Source organism: Carlito syrichta, unplaced genomic scaffold (genome assembly GCF_000164805.1).
Source record: "Carlito syrichta isolate Samal-C Ts95f unplaced genomic scaffold, Tarsius_syrichta-2.0.1 Scaffold305686, whole genome shotgun sequence".
Lineage (NCBI taxonomy): Eukaryota > Metazoa > Chordata > Mammalia > Primates > Tarsiidae > Carlito > Carlito syrichta.
In genome coordinates, this window is record NW_007249782.1 from 77,860 (window position 1) to 96,592 (window position 18,733).

The 18,733-nt window shown below is 43.8% G+C and overlaps 1 protein-coding gene and 1 pseudogene across 1 annotated transcript in view; one reads left to right on the forward strand and one right to left on the reverse strand.

Annotated features, from left to right (window-relative positions):
* Positions 1-4,272, reverse strand: part of LOC103264611 — a 9,239-nt pseudogene extending 4,967 nt beyond the window's left edge.
* A 4-nt stretch (positions 4,273-4,276) lies between these two features.
* The window catches only part of DNA2 (DNA replication helicase/nuclease 2), a 67,474-nt gene continuing 53,017 nt past the window's right edge, over positions 4,277-18,733 (forward strand). The window contains exons 1-4 of the mRNA XM_008062288.2: positions 4,277-4,456; positions 7,139-7,321; positions 9,793-9,976; positions 13,024-13,169. Coding sequence (XP_008060479.1) covers positions 4,383-4,456; positions 7,139-7,321; positions 9,793-9,976; positions 13,024-13,169 — 587 coding nt within the window. The 5' untranslated portion in view covers positions 4,277-4,382. The remainder of the gene's footprint in view (positions 4,457-7,138; positions 7,322-9,792; positions 9,977-13,023; positions 13,170-18,733) is intronic.

The following is an 18,733-nucleotide window of genomic DNA, read 5'->3' on the forward strand; positions in this document are numbered from 1 at the left end:
ATCCACTCACCTCGGCCTCCCAAAGCGCTGGGATTACAGGCTGAGCCACCAAGCCTGGCTTGGTATTTTTTTTTTAAAGCTAGGTTTCAGTGTTTTGAAAGTGAACAAAATCAGAATGAGAATATTAGATGATATTAGGAAGTGTTAAATTTGGCATGATAACTTTTTTTGGCAATGTAGGAAAAGTTTTTCTATTTCTCTGTGATTACATACTGAAATAAGGGTGAAATATCGAAGTATGTGATCCATTTCAAAATACTTCAGTATTTGTTTTAAAGCCCAGTTTTGAAACAATTTGACAGGATAATTCATAGTTTGACTTTACAAATTTTTTGGCAATGTGTGAAAGATCTTACAACACATGACTTCTGGCCTGTGTATAAATGCTGTTGAAAATATGCCAGGGCTCGGTGGCTCACACCTATAATCACAGCACTTTGGGAGGCGGAGGCAAGAGGATTGCCTGAGCCCCGGGATTTGAGATCATCCTGGGCAACTTGGCAAGACCTCGTCTCTACAATAAACCAAAAAATTAGCCAGGCATGGTGGCACGTACCTGTGGTTCCAGCTACTTGGAAGGCTGAAACAGAAGGATCGCTTGAGCCCAGCAGGTCAAGGCTGCGGTGGCCATGAGCACGCCATTGCACTCCAGCCTGGGCAACAGAGTGAGACTCCAACTCAAAGAAAAGAAAAGAAAAGAAAATTCCTGTTCACTTTGTCAAGAAACTACTCTGAGAGAAAAGAGTAGAGGCAGACAACCTCATGAACTTCCCAGTAAGTACTTTCAGCTGCACTAGGTCTCAGACCTTTTTGATTTCTGAGTAAGCAAAAATCTGACGATGCCTGGAAATGCTCCAGAACTTTGGAGTGTTCTTTTTGACAGATAATCTTAAAGTTTAAATGTGGATTCCTGAGTCGTCCATTTTTGGAGACGCTTCCAAAAACCATTTCATTTACCTTAGATCAAAGGACATTATTAACTGGGTGTGGTGGCTCATGCCTATAATATCAGCACTTTGGGAGGAGGCCTAGATAGGAGAATTGCCTGATCCCAGGAGTTTGAGACTAGCCTGGGCAACATGGTGAGACCTCATCTCTACAATAAATACATTAAAAAGCAAATCAAAACAAACAGGAAATGATGGACCCTGAATTTAGTTTAGTATTGATCAATTAGGGTTTCCATAACACCCCTTTCTGGAAAAAGAAGTGGAGGAACCTCTGACTTATTTTACTATTACATGCTGGTGTATATTTGTAAGAAAAGATGGTCAGAATTTGGCATAATCAAAATTGAAAATCTCATATCTGTTGGATACCACCATTCTATTGACAATTTTCTGTCTATTCTACTTTCTGTCTCTATGAATTTGACTATTTATTTATTTTGAGTCGGAGTTCCACTCTGTAACCCAGGCTGAAGTGCAGTGGCATGCTCATAGCCACCATAGCCTTGACCTGCTGGGCTCAGGCAATCCTTTCACCTTAGCCTTCCAAGTAGCTGGAACTATAGGTATGCACCACCATGCCTATTTTGAGTTATTGCAGGGACATGGTTTTGCCATGTTGCTTAGTCTGGTCTTGAACCCCTGGGCTCAGGCAGTCCTCTCACCTTTACCTCCCAAAGTGCCTTGACTACTTTAGATGTCTCATGTAAGTGGAATCTTTTTTTTTTTTTTGAGTTGAAGTCTCACTCTGTCGCCCAGACTGGAGTGCAGTGGCCGCTCCCGGCCACTGCAGCCTCGATCTGCTGGGCTCCGGCGATCCTTCTGCCTCAGCCTTCTGAGTAGCCGGAATTACAGGCACGTGCTACCACGCCCGGCTGATTTTTTAAAAAATTTATTGTAGAGATGAGGTCTTGCTGCCCAGGCGGGCCTCGAACCCGCAGTCTCAGGCAATCCACTCACCTCAGCCTCCCAAAGGCGCCGGATTACAGGCTGAGCCACCGAGCCCGGCTTAAGTGGAATCTTAAAATATTTGTCCTTTGTGTCTGACTTATTTCACCTAGCATAATGTCTTCAGGGTTCATCCATGTTGTAGCTTATGGCAGAATTTCCTTTCTTTTTAAGGCTGAATAATATTCCATGTGTGAATAATATTCCATATTTTGTTTATCCATTAATCTGTTGATGGACATTTGTATTTTCCCCCCACATTTGGTTATTGTGAATAATGCTGCTATGAACATAGGTTTACAAATATCTGTTTGACTCCTTGCTTTCGCGTCCTTTGGGTATATATCTAGAAGTGGAATAGCTAGGTTGCATGATAATTCTATGTTCATTTCTTTGGGAAACCACCATACTTATTTGTGCTCTTGGAATTTATTTCCCTTCCCCCCCCAAGAAGTTACTCATAAATAGTATATGAATAAACTATACGATAATAGAAAGATAATTATTGATAAAGATTATTTTTAAGTGGGGTGATAGGTTTATGAAGTGATTTTGTGTGTGTGTGTGTGTTGGAGTCTCACTCTGTCACCCAGACTAGAGTGCAGTGGCCACTCCCGGCCACTGCAGCCTCAACCTGCTGGGTTCCGGCGGTCCTTCCGCCTTAGCCTTCCAAGTAGCAGGAACTACAGGCACGTGCTACCACACCCGGCTAATTTTTTTGATTTATTGTAGAGATGAAGTCTTACCTGCCTAGGCGGGTCTCGAACCCAGGGGCTCAGGCAATCCACTCACCTCAGCCTCCCAAAGGCACGGGATTACAGGCTGAGCCACCGAGCTTGGCTTAAATAATTTTTTGTTTTTTAGTTGGAGTATCACTGTGTCACCCCGACTGGAGTGCAGTGGCTGCTCCTGGCCACTGCAGCCTCGACCTGCTGGGCTCTGGTGATCCTTCCGCCTCAGCCTTCCAAATAGCTGGAACTACAGGCACGTGCTACCACGCCGGGCTATTTTTTTTTTTATTGTAGAGATGAGGTCTAGCCAAGATGCCCAGGCGTGTCTCAAATCCGTGGGCTAAGGCAATCCACTCACCTCGGCCTCACAGAGCGCTGGGATTACAGACTGAGCCACCAAACCTGAAGTGATTTTTTAAAAAACATTTTCTGTATATATTTAGAGATGAGTTCTCAGGCTGGATGAGGTCTCAGTGGCTATTTATGGTATGGTCATTGCATACTGCAGTCTCAAACTCCAAGGCTCAAGTAAATCCTCCTCCCTTAGCCTTCCAAGTAGCTGAGACCACAGCCTTTTGCCACCTTGCCCAGCTCTTTTTCCGTAGATTTTAAACACTCTGCAAAGGAAGAAGCTGAGGCAAAACTTAGCCCAGAAGGTCAATGTTGTGGAGAGCCGAGATTGCACCATTGCACTCCATTCTGGGCGACAGAGTGGCACTCTGTCATTAGGATTAAAAAAAAAAGAGAGAGAGAGACAGGGCAATATTATAAACTTGAGAGCAACCCAATAGTGAGGGTGAGATTGATGATACAAGAGAACGAGAAAGTGATTGAAGGAGCAATGCCCTTGAGAATGCTAGAAGCCTGGGATCCCACATACAAGTGGACGGATTGCCCATTGACAGGAAGAACGTTTTGCTGTTGAAAACAAGTGGAAAGTGCCGGGCGCAGTGGCTCACGCCGATAATCCCAGCACTTTGGGAGGCCGAGGTGAGAGGATTGTCTGAGCCCACGGGTTTGAGACCCGCCTGGCCAACTTGGCGGCACCTCATCTCTACAATCCGTCAAAAAATTAGCCAGGCGTCGTGGCATGCGCCTGTAGTTCCAGCTACTTGGAAGGCTGAGGTGGAAGGAGCGCCTGAGCCCAGCAGGTCTAGGCTGCGGTGGCCGTGAGCGTGCCACTGCACTACAGACTGGGCGACAGAGCGAGACTCCAGCTCAAAAAAATAAAAAAGAAAGAAAAAACAAGTGGAGAGGTTAGAAGAGGGGTGCAGGTACTGACAGTTTTGTAGATTTAGTTGTGGCAAGGTGAGGGAGTCCCTATCTGCAATTTCTCTTTTCTAAGTGAGTGTTCCAGAAAAAGGAGAGGTGCATTCCCAGGGAACGCAATATTCAGAAGGCAAATAAGGGAAGCCAGGTTTGGGGCCACTGTAAATGATTCAGACTAAGAGCGTGTGTAGGACACTGCTTGGAGCGTCAGGAGAGAAGGCAGGAGCATTTAGTCTGCGCCAGATGCGAAGACTCGCGTTCTCAGGCTCCAGGCCAGGGCGGCCTAGGGGAGGAGCCGCACGTGGATCGCCCGGGCCGCGGGGGGTGGGGGGGGTCGCCCCGCGCAGGTCACTTGCGTCCTCAGAGGTTCGGCGCATGCGCGCGGCGCTGCGCAGACTCGCGCTCCATTACCTTTTTCTGTGTTTTCCGTGCTGCCCCCGGTCCCGCCGATTCTCCCTGGCCACAGTTTACAGTCCCCGCGCTCAGGATGGAGCCGCTGGACGAACTGGAGCTGCTGATGGAGAAGAGTTTCGGGAAGGAGGCTGCGCTGCCGGCGAAGCTGTGAGCGGAGCGGGGGCAGGGTGTGGGAACAAAGCGGGAGATTTGAAAAGAAAGAGCGGGGAGGCCGCAGCCACGCCTCGCCCGCAGGGGGCCGAGTGACCCTTGCAGCGCCCGGGGCCCCGGGTCCCCCGCAGCTGGGGTCGGCTTCCCAAGGTTTGGGGCCACTCTCCACCAGAGTCTGAAGTCCCAAGGTTTGGGGCCACTCTCCTTCGCCGCGCAGTTCTTTCCCTTTATTTCATCTCTTTCCCGAATTTGGGAAGTCTGAGATGTCTTCATAAAATGAAATTGCGACTGCCTGATGCTTTTCTCCCTGTTTAGTTGGAGAAGCTACCCCTTGGGAGAGCTCTGCACCCTCAGCTCGGCGTAAATGGTCGCAGGAACCTCACCTGTTGTAATGTAGACTCATGTTCAGTGTTATAGTGGTGATGCTGGTTAGTGTTGGGGGACATTTGCCTTTGGAGTTTTGATTAGCAATACCTTTTGAGAGATCCTTAAGGCATCGCAGCTTTCCTGGGACGTTCATAGTCCGAGGCTAGGTGGGATCCTTGAATAAAGCGTTTACAAAAGAAAACAACCCGCAGCCAGGTGACAAAGTTAACTCATAGGGTACTGTGAAAGGCGTTTGGCGTTATAGCTCGGGAGACAGTGTCTGTGGACTCTCATCTGGTCTCTCACTGCTGGAGCAGTCAAACGGGGTACTTAAGAGCTGCTTAATAGGGGAAGGACTGTTTTCTAGAGGAGAGATTATTGTGCATAATTTTAGACGGCTTGGACCACTGCATAAGAGTATTGTGAAAATGAATTGCCCGTTATCAATATAAATGAGAAACTTCTGAATTAGTCTCTAAAGGAATGAGCCTCTGAGGTGGGTATTAAGCTTGCTTTCTCTATGAAGCAAAGGCTAGTGGATTCTCAGTGAGATTTTATAGAAGGGTTTCCTGCATTATATCATAAGTTGGACTAGATGATTTCTTTTTTGTGTGTATGTGAGTCAGAGTCTCACTCTGTTGCCCAGGCTGGAGCAGCCCTGATCTGCTGGGCTCAGGCGATCCTCCTGCCCCAGGCTTCCAAGTAGCTGGAACTACAGGCACGTGCCACCACAGCCCGCTAATTTCTTGATGTATTGTGAGATGCCCCGCTAATTTTATTATTTATTGTAGAGACAAGGTCTTGCCAAATTGCCTAGGGTGGTCTTGAACCCCTGGGCTCAGGCAGTACTCTTGCCTCCACCTCCCAAAGTGCTGGGATTACAGGTGTGAGTCACCGTGCCCGCTAGGTGATTTCTCTTTTTTCTTTTTTTTGAGTTGGCGTCTCACTCTGTTGCCCAAACTGGAGTGCAGTGGCCACTCCCGGCCCCTGCAGCCTTGACCTGCTGGGCTCCGGCGATCCTTCCGTCTCAGCCTTCCAAGTAGCTGGAACTACAGGCGTGCGCCACCACGCCTAGCTAATTTTTTTTTTTTTATTTTATGATAGAGATGAGGTCTTGCCAAGTTGCCCATGCAGGTCTCGAACCCATGGGCTCAGGCAGTTCACTCACCTTGGCCTCCCAAAGTGCCGGGATTACAGGCTGAGCCACCGAGCCTGGCCCGCTAGATGATTTCTAAGTACAATTCTGTGGTGCATGGTAGGACTTCCAGTGAACCATCTAAACCATACTTCCATAGTGTCTCTTATTTACTAAAAGGATAGTGTCCAAAACATCTTGTAAACTTGTGCTTTGGAAAGCTTGCACTGGTGGTAAAAATTTGTTAATATTTTCCAGTTTATTATTTACGTGTTTAGAGATGCGGTATTGTTGTAGACCAAGTGGGGGTGCAGTTGTGCAATCTCATTTCAATGTAACTTTGAATTCTTGGGCTTAAGTGATCCTTCCACTTAAGTCTCTTGAGTAGTTAGGACTACAGGTGCACACCACTGTGCCCGTCTTCCTATGTATACCTTTTTTTTTTTTTTTTGGTAGAGATAGGGGTCTTGCTGTATTGCCCATACTGGTCTTGAACTCCTGGCCACAAGCAGTTCTCCCACCTTGGTCTCCCAAGGTGCTGGGATTATAGATGTGAACCAACATGCCTAGCCCCAGTGTATTTTAGATTTTCATAGTGATGGTATCCCACAGAACTCACAGAGATTAAAATGGAAAATTTCATATCATGAGCATATTTTTTTTAGAGTCGGAGTCTCTGTTGCCCACATTGGAGTACAGTGGCATGCTCATGGCTACCACAGCCTCAACCTGCTGGGCTCAGGCACTCCTACCTCGGCCTTCCAAGTAACTGGAACTACAGGCACACACCAGCACGCATAGCTTTATTTATTTATTTATTTATTTTAGAGACGAGGCCTTGCCAAGTTGCCCAGGCTCGTCTTGAGCCCTGGGCTCAGACAGTCCTCTTGCCTCTGTCTTCCAAAGTCCTGGAATTATAGGTGTGAGCACTGTGCCCAGCTCATATCATGAGCATATTTTAAATGGCATTGTTTCCGGAAAGTTTTTATAATTATAAATCATAAAGCTAAATTCTTCTACTATGTCTTTGTTTTCTTCCTATTTTAGCTGAATGTCATTGTGGTAAGTTTTTCCAGAAAAAACAAACATAGAAAACTACAAGGTTGGTTTGTAGATAAAACAGATTAGGTGACTTCTTGTTTCATGGTTGTGCTAATATTTTTGTGTGTATGCTTTAGATTTCAGAAGAAGGTGATAGCTTCCTTTCCTGGAACAGTTCTGAGCCGGGGAGTGGATAACCGGTACCTGGTGTTAGCTGTCAATATTGTACAGAATGAAGAGGGGAACCATGAGAAGCACCTCATCATCACTGCTTCCCAGTCGTTAGACTATAAAGAACGGTGCATCCTTAGGAATGACTGGTAATTTTTGTGCAACTGTGAGCACTGATTTGGCAGCATTTTATTATATTTTTGAGTAAAAGTCTCACTCTGTCACCTAGACTGAAGAGCAGTGGCACTATCACTGCTCACTGCAGGCTCAACTTCCTGGGCTCAGGCAATCTTTCCGTATCAGTCCCTCAAGTAGCTGGGACTACAGGTGTGTGCCACCATGCCTGGCTACTTTTTAAGTTTTTTTGTAGAGACAAGGTCTCACTATATTGCCTAGACTTGTCTCAAACTTCTGGGCTCAGAACACTTCCCAGAGTGTTCGGATTATAGGTATGAGCCACTGTGCCTGGCCTGATTTGGCAGTTTTAATGGTTCTAGCTTAAAACCATTAAATGGCTTGTGTGAGTGTTACTATAATTTTCTTTTTTCTTTTTTTTGAATTGGGGTCTCACTGTGTCACCCAGGCTGGCATGCAGTGGCACAATCACGGCTTACCACAGCTTCCACGTCCTGGACTCAGGTGGCAATCCATCTACCTCAGCCTCCCAAGTAACTGGGACCACAGATGCCACTCCTCCCGGCTAATTTTTTTATTTTTCGGTAGAGGTCTTGCTATGTTGCCTAGGCTGGTCTTGAACTCCTGGGCTCAAGTGATCCTCCCACCTCAATCTCCCTAAGTGCTGGGATTACAGGCATGAGCCACCACGCTTGGCCTTAATTGTTAAAAAAGGAGTAAATTTAGCTGGGCTCGGTGGCTCAGCCAGTAATCCCACGCCTTTGGGAGGCTGAGGTGAGTGGATTACCTGAGCCCGCGGGTTCGAGACCCGCCTGGGCAGCGAGACCTCATCTCTACAATAAATCAAAAAATCAGCCGGGCGTGGTAGCGCACGCCTGTAGTTCCAGCTACTTGGAAGGCTGAGGCGGAAGGATCGCCGGAGCCCAGCAGGTCAAGGCTGCGGTGGCCGGGAGCGGCCACTGCACTCCAGTCTGGGCAACAGAGTGAGACTCCAACTCAAAAAAAAAAAAAAAGGAGTAAATTTGAAACTGACTTAATTCTACCTGAAAGTTGTGTCTATTACCCTAACATCTCAACTCTCTATTCTAAAAGTTTCTTTTTATTGTCTTTTGAAAATTAAGTACAAAGATGCTTATTAGTGACATTCTGTTTTATTTAATTAATTAATTACTTAATTTATTTTTTGAGTTGGAGTCTGACTGTGTTGCCCAGGCTGGAGTGCAGTGGCACGCTCATGGCTGCCACAGACTCAACCTGCTGGGCTCAGATGATCCTTCCGTCTCAGCCTTCCAAGTAACTGGAACTACAGATGTATGCCATCATGCCTGGCTACTTTTTAATTTATTTATTGTAGAGATGAGGTCTCACCAAATTGCCCAGGCTGATCTTGAACCTCTGAGCTCAGGCAATTCTCTTGTCTCTGCCTCCCAAAGTGCTGGGATATCAGGCGTGAACCGCCACACCCAGCAAAATTCCGTTTTAAGATTGTAGCTTAAAACTCCTGTTAGTTTTTTTTTTTTTTTTTTTTTTTTGCGTCAAAGTCTTACTCTGTCACCCAGGCTAGAGTACAGTGGCACACTCATGGCCACCGCAGCCTCAACTTGCTGGACTCAGGTGATTCTTCTGCCTCAGCCTTCCAAGTAGTTGGAACTACAGGCATGCACCACCATGCCCAGCTAATTTTTCTTGATTTATTGTAGAAACGGGGTCTCAACCAAGTTGCCCAGGCTGGTCTCGAACCCCTGGGCTCTTGCCTCAGCCTCCCAAAGTGTTGGAATTATAGGCTTGCGCCACCGTGCCTGGCCCAAACGCCTGTTAGTTTTAACTAAGCACAGAATTAATTACAACATAACATTCTTAGATCTTCAATTTCTCTACTCCAGGTGTAGTGTGTGAGGGGTGGAGTAGAGATGCAGAGGGTGGCGGTCTACTTTTGGCTCTTTGTCTAGGATGTGAATTAATTTGAATTAGGTAGATATGATTTTATTCTTGTTAAACTGCGTTTGGCTTCAAGACTTACAGAAGTTATAAATTGGCTGTAAGTCTTAAGAATGAGAGAATTAGCTGGGCATGGTGACTCACACCTGTACTGTAAGTACTTTGGAGATGGAGGCGGAGGCAAGATTAGCAGGTATGGTGGCACATGCCTGTAATCCCAGTAGCCTAATCATAGCTCACTGTAATCTCGACCTTCTGGGTTCAAGGGACTCCCACTCACCTCAGCCTTTCAAGTAGCTGGGACTACAGGTGTATGTCCCCATACCTGGCTGATTTTTAAAATTTTTTGTAGAAGCAGGGCCTCCCTATGTTGACCTGGCTGATCTCAAGCTCCTGGGCTCAAGTGATCCTCTTACCTCCCAAATGCTGGGATTGTAAAGCCTGAGGCACCTCAGCTGGCCCTTGCTTATTTTTGAAACCTCTCTAATATGTTTAAATGTAGGAACCTAAGCTATGTATTTATACTTTGGCCTTGCTTTATTTTCAGGTATTCTGTACTAGTAGAACCAGGAGATATCATTCATTTGGAGGGAGACTGCACATCTGATACTTGGATAATAGATAAAAGTTTTGGATATTTGATTCTATATCCAGACATGCTGATTTCTATCACAAGCATCGCAAACAGTATTCGATGTATGAGAAGAGCTGTCCTGAGTGAAACTTTTAGGGTAAGTAATATTAGCACTTTGTGTTTCTACAAAATCTTGAGGTTTGCAGAGCATTTTTACATCTGTTGTTTCTTCTAATCCTCCCAGCAATCCTGTAAATAGGTGGTGTTAATCAGCTGCATTTTTTTTTTTTTTTTTGAGTTGGAGTCTTACTCTGTCGCCCAGACTGGAGTGCAGTGGCCGCTCCCGGCCACCGTAGCCTCGACCTGCTGGGCTCCAGCAATCCTTCCGCCTCAGCCTTCTGAGTAGCTGGAATTACAGGTGCGCACTACCACGCCCGGCTAATTTTTATTTTATTTTATTGTAGAGATGAGGTCTTGCCTGCCTAGGCGGGTCTTGAACCCGTGGGCTCAGGCAATCCAATCACCTCAGCCTCCCAAAGGCGCGGGATTACAGGCTGAGCCACCGAGCCCGGCTATCAGCTGCATTTTACAGATGAGGAAAGCAGGCTCAGAGAGGTTAAAAGATGGCCCCTAGTTGCACAGCCTGGACGTAGCAGTGCTGGGATTCACGGTCAGGCGCTGTGTCCTCTGAAGCATGTTCAGCACTTAGTAAAATCGTAATTATAATGATAAGAAAGATAATTTAAGTGATGAGTTTTTTAATGTAAGCCAAATTTGGCTTCATGTGGTTCCCAAGAAACTAAAAATAAATATGTTGGTCTCCTTTAGAAAAATTATTTCAGAATATTTCAAACATACACAAAGAGATGATTATAATAAACCCCCATGTACCCAACACTAAGCTTTTTATTTATTTGTTTTTTCTGGAAATATCCAGCTTTAATAACCAACATTTTGGTGTTCTCAAAATGACAGCTGAGAATTTTTTAAAAACTGATATATAATACTTTTATTATACCCAATGAAGTTAACAGTAATTCCTTAATCTAAAGCCAGGTTTATCTCAAATGTCTTTTATCAAAAATACTTTTTATTTAATTGGTTTGTTTGAATCAGTATCCAAACAAGGTCCTAGTGTTTCTTCCTTTTTTTTTTTGAGTTAGAGTCTTACTCTGTTGCCCAGGCTGGGGTGCAGTGACATGCTCATGGTCACCGCAGCCTCATCCTAGGCTCAGGAGATCGTTCTACTTCAGCCTTCCAAGTAGCTGGAACTATAGGCATTCGCTACCACACCTGGCTAATTTTTTTTTGTTTTTGGGTCAGAGTCTCACTCTGTCACCCAAGCTAGAGTGCAATGGCACACTCATGACCACCACAGCCTCGACCTGCTGCACAGGTGATACTTCTGCCTCAGCCTTTCAGGTAGCTGGACACAGGCATGCACCACTACACCCAGCTAATTTTTTGATTTACTGTGGAGATGAGGTCTTTCAAGTTGTCCAGGCTGGTCTCGAATCCCTGGGCTCAGGTAATCCTCTTGTCTCTGCCTCCCAAAGTGCTGGGATTACAGGCATGAGCCACTACCTCAGAGGTCCTAGTATTTCACATGTCTAGTATTTCATATGTTTCTTAAGTTTCTTTAAGTCTGTTATAGTTTTGCCTTCGACTCACCCCATGTGTTTCAGTGCCATTTATTTGTTGAGGAACCTGGGTTATTTACTAAAAGTTTTTCCCCTCCTTCTAGGATATTTTTAAATTATATAATTTATGTGTATGTAGAAAACTAAAAATCTAGCTGGGCAAGAAGCGCTAAAGAGAGAAAAATACTGAAATGGATTTTCTAATAGTTTTGTCACTTATTTGTAGTGGATTTTATCTTTGGATTCTATTAGCTTTGGTGCTTGAATTGTGGAGGTATAATAACTTCTTTTTTAACGAAATTATATGAATAGTGAATGTTACTATTTAAAAAACTTTTTGTTTTGATATAATTTTGGCTCACATAGAATTTGAAAAATAGCACAGAGAGTTCCTCTGTAACTTAATTTTTAAAATTCCTCTGGAGTTTTGGTACAGGTCATCAGGCTTTTTGGTAGCTTTAGAGGATAGGGTTAGGCTAGTGAAAGAGTTAATTGAGAAATGAAGTACTGTCTCTTTGAATGGAGAGAACTTTTTTGCCAAAAATCTGCTGTAGGTTTGGATGACACTTTTACTTGCATGAGTTTATCAGCAATACCTCTATTGACTTTTCCACTTGGGTGGATTATAACATGAAGTTCGAGAAGAAAAATACTTTTAAAATATTACTTATTTGAGAATACATTGTCCTTTTTATTTCTTTTTTCTTTTTTTTGAGTGGCATCTCACTTTGTTCCCCAGGCTGGAGTGCAGTAGCAGGCTCACAGCCACCGCAGCCTCTACTTGCTATGTTCAGGCAATCCTTCCTCCTCAGTTTTCCAAGTAGCTGGAACTACAGGCGTGTACCACCACGCCTGGCTAATTTTCCTTAATTTATTGTAGAGACGTGGTCTCACCAAGTTGCTCAGGCTGGTCTCAAATCCCTGGACTCAGGCAGTCCTCTTGCCTCAACTTCCCAAAGTGTTAGGGTTATAGGTGTGAGCCACCGCGCCTAGCCTGAGAATACATTTTCATATTGGTTATTTTAATTTTTTTGAAATATAGTGATTTAAAAAGTTTTTTAAAATATAGTGATTTTTAAGATAACTCATACTTGTAAAATAATTCAGATAATTCTGAGTAGAAGAAAGTGAAAGTCACCTGTAATTCCACCCACTGGAAAAAAACATTGTTTAATTTTTAAATTTTTAAAAATTTTTTTGAGTTGAAGTCTCACTCTGTTGCTCAGGAGATCCTTCTGCTTCAGCCTTCCAAGTAGCTGGAACCAAGGTGAGGACTGCCACACCTGGCTAAATTTTTTTGGTTTGTTTGGATTTATTGTAGAGATGAGGTCTTGCCAAGTTGCCCAGCCTGGTCTTGAACTCCTGGACTCAGACAACCCTTTCACCTCCATCATCCAAATTGATGGGATTATAGGCATGAGCCACTGTGCCTGGCCATCGTTTAATATTTTGTCATTTGTCATGTCTGTGCATTTTGGCTGTGTGGTTTAATAGATTAGGTAATAAATATACAATTATGTCTGTTAATATGTTGAGAAGTACAATGTATGATTTGTTTTCATAGAGCTCTGATCCAGCCACACGTCAAATGCTAATTGGTACAATTCTCCATGAGGTATTTCAAAAAGCTGTAAGTGACAGCTTTGCTCCAGAAAAGCTACAGGAACTTGCTTTTCAAACTATTCAAGAAATAAGACATTTGAAGGAAATGTAAGTAGTTATGAGAAGAACTGCTGTATAATTTTATTATATAACTTCTTTCCTAGAATCTATAAGGTATTTGGATGTTAGACGACTCACTACAAATTAGTGTAACCTAGAATGCAGATTCCAAGGTTGCAGTACCCTGTTACAACTCTCTGAAGAGTTTCTTAAGTTGTCCAACAGTACCTTTTTGGGTATTAATATCTAAGTATTTTGTACATGTGCATAATAGATTCCTCAGCTGCTTTCTGAAATGTGTAAAAACTCTTTTGCATTAGTTTTGGACACAGTGTGACATACTGAAAATTGTATGAGTTTGGGAGTCAGGCTAGTTTCAGAATCAAACTTTGCCAAGTTTATGACAAAACATTTCTTAAAGATTCTGAGAAAGGCAGTAATACCTATTTTTTTTTTTTCTTTTGAGTTGGAGTCTCACTCTGTTGCTCAGGCTGGAGTGCTGTGACACACTCACTGCCACCCCAGCCTCAACCTGCTGGGCTCAGGCGATCCTTCCACCTCAGCCTTTCAAGTAGCCGGAACTACAGGTGTGTGCTACCATGCCTGGCTAATTTATTTCTTTATTGTAGAGACAAGGTTTCATCATTTTGCCCAGACTGGTCCCAAACCCGTGGGCTCAGGCAGTTCTCTCACCTCGGCCTCCCAAAGTGCTGGGATTCCAGACTTGAGCCACTATGCCTGGCAATAATATTTTTAATGTTTTTGTACACTGGAGATAATGTTTGTCATGTACGTAAAATGGCTAATTATTGGCATTTTGCAAGAGATTGTCATGTTCTACTTTCTCCGTTTTTTCTTGACTCCTTCCTGTGTAGTCCACTTTTTTTTTTTTGCAGAAATGTTTCTATTAGTGATTTTGATTTCCAGACTAGTTGACGTATCAGCATTTTCCAGAACAGAGTGCTGGGGTTAACATTTTTTAAGTTTATATGGGAACTGAAATTTTATACAACTGACTTATTAATGACATCTTATAATCTATTGTCCTGAAAACATTTTGGAACTCTGTCTCATGCCAGGTACTGAGTTCAGTGCTTTTGGAAGTCTTATATAGTCTGATTGCACCCTGCATGCAATAGATGAAGAAACTAAAGCCCAGGGAAGTTGTCACTTGCTCACAGACACATAGTAGGACAATTATAATACAAATAGATTTAATACAGCTTTGGCTTTGGTAGTCAAGTTTTACTCTCTCCTTATTTGCTACTTTGTGTTTTTCATTTTCGCCTTTTTTGTCACACCCTAATTAGCATATGGTAATATGTTATCTATTGGGCATTATATTTATTATCTATTGCCATGAAACAAATTATATCAAATCTTAGTAGCTTAAGGTGACAGGCATCTATTATCTCAATTTCTGAAGGTAGGAATTGTAGACGTAGCTTATCTTTGGTCCTCCCATGTGGATCTTTGATGCAGGGTTGTGGTCATTGAAGTTTTGACTTGGGTAGATCTGCTACCAAGATGGCTTACTCACATAGCTGTTGGCAGGAGGTCTCAGTTCCGGTCCATAGGTCTGCCTGGTGTGTTTCTAGGACACAGTACTGCTTCCTCCAGGTGGAACGGTCCAAGAAAGAGAGTAAGCAATAAGCCACAGTGCCTTTTATAACCTAGTCTCTGAATTTGTACATTGTCATTTATGGTTTTTTTTTTTAACTTATTAGGTACAAGTCACTAAGTCCAGCTCTCCTTCAAAGGTAGAGGACTCGGGTGCCTTGTTTGGAAGGGAATAGCAAATAACTTGTGGGAATATTTTATTTTTAAATACTTAATTAGTTAATATTTTAAATTGACAAATAGAAATTATATGTTTATCCTGTTTAGCATGATATTTCAAAATATACACTCCAGTGCCTCGGTCAACATCTGTATTACACTTTTTTTTTTTTTTTGAGTTGGAGTCTCACTCTGTGGCCCAGACTGGAGTGCAGTGGCCGCTCCCGGCCACCGCAGCCTCAACCTGCTGGGCTCCGGCGATCCTTCCGCCTCAGCCTTCCAAGTAGCTGGAACTACAGGCACGTGCTATCACGCCCGGCTAATTTTTTGATTTATTGTAGAGATGAGGTCTCGCCAAGTTACCCAAGTGGGTCTCGAACCCATGGGCTCAGGCAATCCACTCACCTCAGCCTCCCAAAGGCACGGGATTATAGGCTGAGCCACCGAGCTGGGCTTACATTTATTTTTTTATGGTGAGAACACTTGCAATCTATTGTTTTAGCAGATTATCAAAATAAAAATACATTGTTATTAATTATAGTCACCATGTTATACAGGAGATCTTTGAAATTATTCCTCCTACTTAACTGAAATTTTGTATCTTTTTACTTGCATCTCTCCACCCATATCCTCCCCCCCCCCAGCCTCCCATCTTGTGGACATATTTTGAATCACCACAGATACTGAGGTATCAGGCAACCTGATTAGTCTAGAATCCAGGTTGAAAAAAAAGAAGGAGCAGCAAGATTTGAGTTCATGAAGTTTATGTACCAAACTTTTGCAGTTTACATAATAGAGTGTCTCTCATTCCCTCAACATGTTTTTATTTTTTGCTAATTTCTAAATAGTCCTGGTTATCTGATTTCTAGGATGCAGCAGGGAATAAGGGGGCTGCTATAGAGATACACCTTCATGGTCATTCAAGATGAGAGTGGATGTCTTCATTACAGGATAGAAGAAAGAAACTATTTACAAACTCAAGGCCAGGCACAGTGACTTATGCCTGTAATCCCAGCACTTTGGGAGACAGAGGAAAGAGTATTGCCTGAACCCAGGGGTTTGAGACCAGCCTCGGTAATATAGCAACACCTCTTCTCTACAATAAATCAAGAAAAATTAGCTGGGTGTGGTGGCACATGCCTGTAATTCCAGCTACTTGGAAGACTGAGGCAGAAGGATCATCTGAGCCCAGCAGGTTGAGGCTGCGGTGGCAGTGAGCGTGTCACTGCACTCTAGCCTGGGACAACAGTGAGACTCTGACTCAAAAAAAATAAAAATAAAAACTCAAGAATTGGGAAGGTCACGGTTTTGATGGGATTCATTCTTAGCAGATCCTTGAGTATCACCAAATTGTATTGTTATTTATCATGCTATTCCTAGTTATTAAGGGAAAGCATGATGGATTTCCTTATGAAGATGCTAATTCTCTCCCAGTTCTTCCCATTTAAAGTAGTGTCAATCCTGTTCAAGGAAATGCTTTTTTTTTTTAGTCAGAGTCTCACTCTGTTGCCCAGGCTGGAGTGCAGTAGTACGCTCATGACCACCCTAGCCTTGACCTGCTGCACTCAGGTGATCCTTCTGCTTCAGCCTTCCAAATAGCTGGAGCTACAGGCATGTGTCACCATGCCTGCTAATTTTTTAAAATTTATTGTGGAAATGAATTCTCGCCATATTGCCCAGGCTGGTCTCGAACCCATGGGCTTAGGCAGACCTCTCCCCTCTGCTTCTCAAAGTGCTAGGATTATAGGCATGAGCCACCGCTCCTGGTCATATGTTGTTTTGTTTTGTTTTTGGTTCTTTTTGAGTTGGAGTCTCACTCTTGTTGCCCAGACTGGAGTGCAGTGGCATGCTCACAGCCACCGCAGCCTTGATCTGCTGTACTTAGGCGATCCTTCCACCTCAGCCTTCCAAGTAGCTGGAACTACAGATACACACCACCACAGCCGGCAATTTTTTTTGTGATTTATTGTAGAGACAAGGTCTCATCAAGTTTCCCAGGCTGGCCTTGAACCCTTGGGCTCAGGCAGCCCTCTTGCCTCAGCCTCCCCAAGTGCTGGGATTGCAGGCTGAACCACCACGCCTGGCCCATATGTTGTTTTAATAGCACAAGAGGGTATATAGTAAAAGTAAGTCTCTTCTAAAGTGTCCCTCTAGTCTCCCGGTTCCTCACCCTTGAGGCAACCACTGTTACCAGTTTCTTTTATGTCCTATACAGAGATTCAAAGAGATTTCAAGCATTTATATGTGATGCTGTGCATATATATTTATGTTTTTATATAAATGGTATCACACTATACATATTATTGTGATTTTAATGATGAACTCTTGGTGATTATTTCATATCAGTACTTATTTAGAGACAAAGTCTTACTCTGTCACCCAGGCTAGAGTGCAGTGTTGCAGTCCTAGAGCTCACTGTAGCCTCAAAACTCCTGTGCTCAAACAATCCTCCTGCTTCAGCCTCTGAAAGTAGCGAGATTACAGCTGTGAGCCACTGCACCTGGTCGTTGTTAGTACTTATTGAGCTGCTGCTTTTTTTTTTTTTTTAATCGAGTCTCAGTCTGTCACACCCGGCTACTTTTTTGACTTATTGCAGAGACGAGGTCTTGCCAGGTTGCTCAGGCTGGTTTTGAATTCCTGGGCTCAGGCAGTCCTCTTGCCTCCACCTCCCAAACACTGAGGATTACAGGTATGAGCCACTGCACCTGGCTCATTTTTAATTAACAGTGACATAGTCTTTTCACTGTTCCAAGTCTGCTGACATTTCAATCTTTGCTTTTATAAACAATGGTATAATTAATACCTTTGTACATCCTTTATTTTCTACTTGTTCTAGCATATCTCTTGGCTCAATACCTAGAAGTAGAATTGGTGGGACAGGGTATATGCATTTAAACATTTTTTTCTTTTTCCCAGCATTCTTTTTTTTTTTTAATTTTAATTTTTTTATTTTAAAGATTTTTTTTTTTTTTTTTTTTTTTGAGTTGGAGTCTCACTCTGTCGCCCAGACTGGAGTGCAGTGGCTGCTCCCGGCCACCGCAGCCTCGACCTGCTGGGCTCCGGCGATCCTTCCGCCTCAGCCTTCCAAGTAGCCGGAATTACAGGCATGCGCTACCACACCGGGCTGATTTTTTGATTTATTGTAGAGATGAGGTCTTGCCAAGTTGCCCAGGTGGGTTTCGAACCCGCGGGCTCAGGCAATCCACTCACCTCAGCCTCCCAAAACACGAGATTACAGGCTGAGCCACTGAGCCTGGCTTATTTTAAAGACTTTAACCCTAACAATTTAGGGTTAGGTATACAAGTGTTCATTATGCAGGTACCCTTGTTAATGAGGTATGCCCCTCCCTCCCCTGTCAGAGTCCCACTACTGCCAATCCTGACTCCTGCCCAGCCCCCACCAAGGTTTTGCAGGGTCCTGAAAAACTTGGTGAGACCTTGTTTCTATAATAAATCAAAAAAATTAGCCCGAGTGTGGTGGTGAACACCTGTGGTTCCAGCTACTCGGAAGTCTGAGGTGGGAGAATCACCTGAGCCCTGCAGGTCAAGGTTGTGGTGGCTGTGAGCGTGCCATTGCACTCTAGCTTGGGTGCCAGAGTGATACTCCTACTCAAGAAAAAAAAATCTTTTTACTTGGAAATATTTTCAAAGTTAGAGAAACGTTAATAGGAATGGAACAAAGATCATCCATATTATACCTATCATCCAGAACATCATCCATATTATACTCTCCACCCAGATTCCCCTGTGAGCATTTCCCCCTCATTTGCCTTTGCACTTCCTCTGTGTGTGTGTGTGTGTGTGTGTGTGTGTGTGTGTGTGTGTGTGTGTCT